The 7,773-nt window shown below is 46.2% G+C and overlaps 1 protein-coding gene across 1 annotated transcript; it reads right to left on the reverse strand.

Annotated features, from left to right (window-relative positions):
* Positions 1-2,079: 2,079 nt before the first annotated feature.
* Positions 2,080-6,494, reverse strand: chst1 (carbohydrate (keratan sulfate Gal-6) sulfotransferase 1). Its single transcript, XM_068574378.1, has 3 exons — positions 6,106-6,494; positions 5,495-5,611; positions 2,080-4,278 (listed from the first exon to the last, which is right to left on the reverse strand). The coding sequence occupies exon 3, from the start codon at positions 4,230-4,232 to the stop codon at positions 2,931-2,933; it is 1,302 nt and encodes a 433-aa protein (XP_068430479.1). The 5' UTR covers positions 4,233-4,278; positions 5,495-5,611; positions 6,106-6,494; the 3' UTR covers positions 2,080-2,930.
* Positions 6,495-7,773: the final 1,279 nt, after the last annotated feature.

Genomic DNA, 7,773 nt, shown 5'->3' on the forward strand with positions numbered 1-7,773 from the left:
GAGTTTGCCTCCAGCCTCGGCACGAAGGAGGATCAAAGGTTTGTGCTCTGCATCTCAATGGACATCCGGTCACCAATACTGATGAGCCATTCACAGGGTGTATATCTTATGGGTAAACAAGTGGTCATTGCATGGAAATGAATGGACGTCTCTGGCTCATGTTGTTCCCGCTTCACGCGTGGATACCTGCAGCGATGCCACTGGTGGAGAAAAAAAATCAAGGTCGGGGGTTGTAAAAACGCCAAATTGACCAAATAAAAACAAAAAATGATCAGGACTTTGATGTTTTCTCGGGCAAATCTGCACCTGTATCTACAAATATTTAAAGGATTTTACCAACTAACTATCTTGTGATAAGATGGCGGATCTGGATACTTTTTTGCGTCGACTCGTGCTTTAGTTTGTACCGGTTTCCGTATCGAAGTGACGATTAATTCTGCCCCCGCCATCGACGACAACCGGCTGTGTTTTTCGTCTCCCGCATACGAGACAATCCGGTCATCGCGTTGAACGCAGCGTGTTCACCCGATATCCCTCCGAGAGGTGTTTCACTCTGCATTTTTATAAGCGCAGCTCTGTGTTTGTTGTGCACAAACCCATGACAGTTTCTGTGCTGCTTAATGCGAACCGACGCTCAATTTAAGCTGCTGTAGTAATAGAAAGAGATGCAGGAAAAGCGGTGCACAGCGTGGGACGATCACGTATTCTGCACACTCACCGGGAAGACAGTTTGGGGGAAACTAACCACTGCTTAAGCAAAGGTAAACACGCCGTCAGAAATAAAGCGACCGTACCAGAACATTGCCGTCTGCGCCAGTGTGGGGGAGATAATGGAGTGGAAATCTTTCAATACATCAAACCGCTTCCAACATGGACAACTTTACAGCAGATACTGGCGTGAGGTGAGAAAAGTTTTTGGGAATTGGATGAAAATACATTTTAAAAAAACAGTTTTTTGTTGAGAAATAATTGACGTTCAGTTTTTTTTGCAACCGTCCAGGGTGTTCAGCATTATTTTAAGGAGTAGGATAAAAATACATGCCTGTAGTGTACCAAGCTGCCTTGGCAAGAATGTTTAATTTAATTTAATTTAATTTAATGACAAACGTAAAACGATTTATTTTAGGGAAGAGCAGGAGTTTAAGAAGTGTGAGCTCATTTTTATATCATAATAATAATAGTAGTAATAATAATCCTAAATTAAAAGTCGGTACTGTAATTTATGGAGACGCGCAAGTCATTGTGTTTTCCACAAAAACGTCCTGTGAATATTTCAGAATAAAAGCCACAGAAGGAGGCTGGAGGGCTTCTATTTTTTTTCTTCTTTTAAAGAGGAAACGGTTGAGAAAGTTAAGTAAGAAAATTCATATGAACTTTTTTTCTCATGACTGTGAAATATTCTCCCGATACAGACATCGAAACAGTCGTGATGTTGCTGGTTTGACGTTTGCTTTCCTGCCAAAATATAGTTTATTTCTGCTGTGAACGAATGGACGAGACCTCGAAGAAAAGACGCAGCGAAGCCGAACCACCGAAGACGAGACAAACAAACACAGGACTTTCACCAGGTGACCTGTGTTTGTGTCCCGGGCCTCTGCATTTGGCTCGTTGGGGGATACTATACATTTCAGCCGTGACCTTCCACCCTTTCAACGTTGCCTGGTCCAAAAGCAGCAAGCCGACTGCTGCTTTAACGATCAGAGGATTTGTCCCAGATTATGGAGAGTCATTACTGTAATGCTCTCTTCTTCATACTCGATCTAAATGTGGTTGTGAAGTGTAAGCTATCCACTCACTTGGAGAAAAAAAGAGGAATATCTGCGGTGCAACCTGTGCTACAAAGACATGTCTTCCTCTGTTATGAATCTTTCATGTGGAGGATGAACATGGATCCAACATGAAGCGTTGAAGACATATTTTGTTGTTGTACTTGATGCTATTTTTGTCCGAGGATGTTTTTTTTGTTTCAGTACCTTCTGGTGATATAAAACCAGGACAAACCTTTTTACTGTTTTCACTATAAAATGTACGATGGACGACAATAGCTTTCACAATTTTAATCGAAGACAGAAGGCCATGTTCATTTCACACCGTGAATGATTTAGAATAAATGGACAACAAATCGAAAAAGAAAGTAATAAATAAAACAAAAACACAGTTCATCAGAGAGCTTCAGCATTCAATTGAATCGGGACCTATGTTGTGTCTACATCCATGTTTTTAATGCCGTAATCTTCTTGGAAAATTGGGTGTATTCTCTAAACACCTACAGTAATTAAAATGTTGACATTATCTCTCATTAGTGTGCGTTTTGTCTGTCACAGATGGTTGTAAATCCTCTGGTGAAACACTTGGTGACCTCCAGTGGGATTCTGTCCCTTTTAACTTGAGAGCCTATTAATTGTCTGCAATTATCCGTTGCGAGTGTGGCATCTGTCAGAAGTATCTCCTCTCTTCCCACGTGGATGGAAATGCCACAGTGGTTAAAAAGGTTGACTGAGACATTCACTATTTTATTGCACAGTGGAGGCTTGTGCAGATCCGAATTTCCCCTCGCAGGTTTTTAAAAAAAAGCAAACCGTGTCCGCTGCACGGCGACCCCTCCCGGCTCCTGTCCCGTATTTTCCGAAGGGCGAAGTTTTTTACTTACCGATACACGAAAATTCACCTTGTTCTATTTAAGAAATTTAAAACTAAATCACGAGACGTTCGCGAACCGGCTCGTTTGACTTTCTCCTGTGTTTTAAAGTGTGCTGTTCTGTAACAATAGAGGGGGAACTCTTCAGCGGGTCCCTCGGGTGCATTCAAAAATCTTTAGTGCAAATTTCCAGAAACAGAAAAAAGTACAGAAACAAAAACCGACACGGAGGAAAATCATAAGGCAACAATTATAAATATATCAAAAATAGTCATTAAGAGAACTATCTTTGTTACAAAAAGGGTACAAAAGTTTTGTCCTGCACCAGCGAGAGGGACATGTTTTTCAGTTCCTCTACCGATTTCACCGCCTTGTATCCCAGCTGGTGGAGTACTTTTTGACAAACGGTCTGTGTGTATTCTACCATGTCGTGAGACAGTTTCAAGCGCCAACTCTCGGCATTAGCCGCCGAGTCCCTCACCGTGCCAAACTTGTGTTTGGCCGAGGGCTCGCTGCTGCCCCGAGTGTTTGCGTGTATCCAGTCTTCCACGTTTTTATCCAAAGGCAGCCCTAAAAAGTCATAGATCTCCTTAGTCTTAAGGAGCGGGTTCCTGGCCAAATCCTCATAGCGAACCAACATGTACTTCCCTTTCAGCCAGTAGGGGTGGCTGAGACCCGTTGAAACCGAACTGAGAAAGTCCTCGCAGACGACCGTGAGCTGACTCATGTCGAGATTGTAGGGTCGCCGCCCCGTGGCCCTCCAAATCCGCCACAGACGATACGTATCCCTGAAAGTCTCGATCCGCGACGACAGGATTCCCCGCGGGTCCCTGACGAGTTGAATCACCTTGATGTTCAGCCGCGGGTCCTCCACCAAAGCGCGCAGATCTCCGATCTCCGGCACCCGGACGATCTTGATCGCCACGTGCCGCTTCTCGCGGCACGCCTCCGTCGCCGAGGTCATGTTCAGGGCCGCGCACTTCTTCACGCAGTCCCCTTCCTCCACATTCACGTCGGCGGGACCGAAGGCGTCGCACACGGGCTGCTGGCACAGCGCCCGGCTGGCGCCGCGGCGGAACAGTTTGTCCGTGGTGTGGTTGGCGGGCGTGGGTTTGATGTAGCTCTCCAGGAAATAGAGGTCGCATCCGTACAGGCTGCGCAGGAGGTCCCGGCTGGCGCCCAGCATCACGCGGCGGTCGGCGGCGTTGCGGCTGTGCGACAGGCGCGGGATCAGCGTGGTCTGGACGTGGTAGAGGGGCTCGAACAGGTAGAACACCTCCTGGTGCTGGTTGAGCAGCTGGCCCACGAAGGAGGAGCCGCTGCGGGTGGTGGCCAGCACCAGGATGTGCGTTTTGCGCGTGGCATTGACGGAGAAGTACGGGTAGTCGTCGCAGCCGCCGCCACCGCCAACGCCACCGCCCGCTGCTCCCCGCTCAAAGGGGGGGTCGGTCTCCTGGCCCCCGAGGCCACAGTTCTGGGGGCTGGGCAACGGGCACAGCTGGAAAGGCTTGGAGGTGAGCGTCCGGATGGCCGTGTACTGGATGGCGATGGAGGCCAAGGCCAGTAGAATCACTGCCTTCCAGGAACATTGCATGGCTGAACCACTTCATTTAGACACAGCGGTCCATGCCAGCTCCTCCCTGTGAACAAATAATGTCTGTTATTTTTTGGAAATGAGGGCATTTGTTATTTCATTAGGCTGTTTTTTTGTGGGGGGGGGGGGGGGGGGGGTCTAACAGTTCTTGAATGTCTTTCTTGATTGTTTCTACCCCAGACAGGATCCCACACTGCTCCGAAACGACGATTGATAGCACATATGTGACACTCTGATTGGACACAGTGCAGTGGAGAAAGGAGAACGTTAGTGTGAAATCTCATTGGAATATGCCAATTAATGGGGTGAGGGGGTGGGGGGGGGCACCACTTGAATTGTGATTGATTTTTAGAACTGAGGGTGAGTCACCACTGGGTTGAATATGAAGGCTGTAATTTATTTATGATTCCGGGGGACAAAAGATTTTCATTCACTTTCGCACTCGTGTCCAAGGCAGGGTTGGAGATTTACTATATGCCGAGGAAAAAGAACACGAGCAGCCCTTAATAGAGATTGCTTTGGCCCACGAGTCAGAGTCCCCGTGACTTAATCATTAAATTTGTCTCCCGTTGCGCCTTCATTTGCTACCGGCTAATTTTTGAAAATAAAAAAAAAAGAGATAAAGAGCTCTAACTTTTTGGTTCCCATCCAATCGGCTGACGCCGGCTGCCAAAAAGCACGTACGGCAGCTCCCCCCCCCCCTCCCTCAATGCTTTAAAATAGCTTTTCTGTGAATATAAAATGCCCTGGTTGTCTAGTAAGCACGCTTTCACGGGTACAGCACGCATCAACACTCACCAGACTCATCATTAGAGACACTGATTACTTGGAAGTACACTATATAACACAGACTACACTGCAGTAGCAGCCCATCCATCCACCCTGTCTCTCTCTCTCTCTCTCTCTCTCTCTCTGCCTTCTCCAACATGTCTGCATCTACTTCAAGGACCTTGTTTGGCCTGATTGGAGAGTCTGAGCTGCGTGCTCTCATCCCACTTGTTCATCACGGTTGGGAGCGAGACGCCGCTCCCCACATAAAAAAGGTAAACAATAGTTTAAACCTTGCCAATGTCATGTCAAGGGGAAATGATGCTGCAAGTGTAGAGTTAGATCTGTCAAAAAAAATCACAGTGAGAATACATGATTTCTTCTCTTTTTTTTTCTAAAACACTTCAGCGTCACATTGCCGGTGGCTTTGATGCAGAGGGGATGCTTTTCATAGCGGTGTGTGAGTGAAATATATATTTTAAAAAAAGGCTCACCATCATCACTTCCGAAGAGCATGCACGAGCCCTGTGAGGTCCAAAGGGAAATGATGCATCGGGAGGTAGCTCTTCTGACTCCAGAGCAGCGTGGATCAGGGCGATAATAAATAACATCTGAGGAGGAGGAGAAGAAGGAAAAATGAATAAAATCCCAGATTTGTTGTGTTAAAAAAGCAGATACACAATCTAATTCTCCTCCCACTCCTTCACTGTGGTGGTGTGAAGGAGCTGCTGGGGGGGTTGATGCTTCTTTTTTTATAGCGTTACAACACCAAATACTGACAGCAACTCTGACGACTCACACACACACACACACACAGACACACACACACACACACGGAGCGCCAATGCTTTTCTTCTCATCCCCATTTCGGATAAAAAGAAAAGAAAAGCCCACTATACACTGCAGCTTCCCGACAAGATGCATATCTCTCTCCGCGATGCAGACATCCTTCAACCCGATGAGACACCGCATCCCACCCAAATGTTTCAAAAAGAACTATAATCACGATGAGAAAATGCATTTTTTTTTGTGCGTAAAAATCTGACGAAGCGCAGAGAAACGATGGAGCGAGGAGAAAAAAAAATCGCAGTAACTCCCGTGATACCTTGTTGGTAGTTGTAGTATTCTCATGGTGCGCTTGCACGTCCACGATCCACTGCTTCTTCTTCTTCTTCTTCTTCTTCTTTTCTCCTTTTTAGTCCTCAAACGTTTTCCACCTCTCGGGCTGGAGAGAATAAATGCGCCTGGCGGAGCCGTATCTTCCCATGTAACAGTGGGTGCGAGTCGGTTTAAGTTGAAACCGGCTTCGGACGCGGAGGAAAGATTTTAAAAAAAAAGGGGGAGAGAGGAGAAAAATAGAGATTATATTAAAAATACATTTAAAAAACAAAGTGGTGTGGACACGCTGGAGCGGTTGTGTTATTGTGAAGCAGCCTAGTCGGAGAGGAGGAGGAGGAGGAGGAAGAGAGGCGGCGACAGCAGGGCTCCCCTTTTTAAAATGATGCGCAGAGGCTGCGAGAGAGTGAGGCAGCGACACAAGGACCGACTGTCTGGACCAGCGCAGGCCCCTCCCCCTTTCCACCTGCCTCTCTCTCTCTCTCTCTCTCTCTCTCTCTCTCTCTCCCTCACACACACACACATCATCATCATCCTCAGTCTCATGCTTGTGCCACATTGCACACACACTCCCACCCTTCCTCCCCAACACACACGCAGGCGAATCAGCTCTTCCCATCCATCCAATGTGGAAGCGACTTCACATTCCTTCACCCCCCCCCCCCCCCCTCCCTTTTTAATTTTTGGCTCTTCAGTCTGAATTATATGCAGATGTGTGTGATTGTTTTGCATTATTAAAACCAGTGCTACTTTTTGTTGTATTATTATTTTTCTAACCGCATAACCTACAGGTCTTTTTTTTCTCCTAGACTTAATTCACATGTTATCTTATGTATCCCACTTGTATTCATATCCTATATATATATATATATATATATATATATATATATATATATATATATATATATATATATATATATATATATTATGGCAGAATTGTTTCTCTGCTGCCTTTCTCTTTCTCTTTTTTTTTTGATGTGAACTCGTCACATCAGCAGCACCGCCTCGGGCTCAGTGATTCTGCAAAGCCCTTCGCTAACCGATACAGGAGTGGGTGGGCAGATAATGAACAGGATATAAAGTGTGAATAGTGCACGCCGTCTGAAGACAGAAAGAAACGAAAAGGCTTTAGAGAGTGATGGAGGAGGAGAGGGATGCGAGTAAGTAACTGACAACTATGTCTAGAACTGTGTGGCAATCGCATGTTTTTACTACTAAAGGTCAGGCTGCACTCGTATCACCCCGGCTTCACATAAGGAACGATATAGTTGCAATTTGTTTTTACTAACAGCTCATAATTGTATTCATGTCTTATAGATAAGCTGAAAAATAATAACAGTCAACGTCGTTGGTTTGGTTGTAAAAAAGTCTCTGGCGAGTGTTTGCGTCCACCAGCAGGAGCTTTGCTCCGTGCTTTAGTTCATGACATCAGGAAGATCACCTCCAAAAGGACAAAACTTTTTAGACTTGTATTTTTCAGCGAGCTGCGCGACAGCTTGAGGCCGGGCCAACAGAGCGTTAGGCGCGACACGAACACGCACGAGTTGAAATTTCCTAACTTCGGCGACGAAAACGCGTGACTCATAGTTGCGGTCAGCCAATCATTGTTGCATCAAATGTCTGCCGGTCATCCTGAAGTAGCGCCGATAGCGGCCGT

The sequence above is a fragment of the Clinocottus analis genome, unplaced genomic scaffold (assembly GCF_023055335.1).
Source record: "Clinocottus analis isolate CAN_PGR_092001 unplaced genomic scaffold, fCliAna1.0.p SCAF_1, whole genome shotgun sequence".
NCBI classification, from domain to species: Eukaryota; Metazoa; Chordata; class Actinopteri; order Perciformes; family Cottidae; genus Clinocottus; species Clinocottus analis.

Bases quoted from the DNA above. Each gene is read 5' to 3' on its own strand.
- chst1 (XM_068574378.1), bottom strand. From the start codon at position 4,232: ATGCAATGTTCCTGGAAGGCAGTGATTCTACTGGCCTTGGCCTCCATC.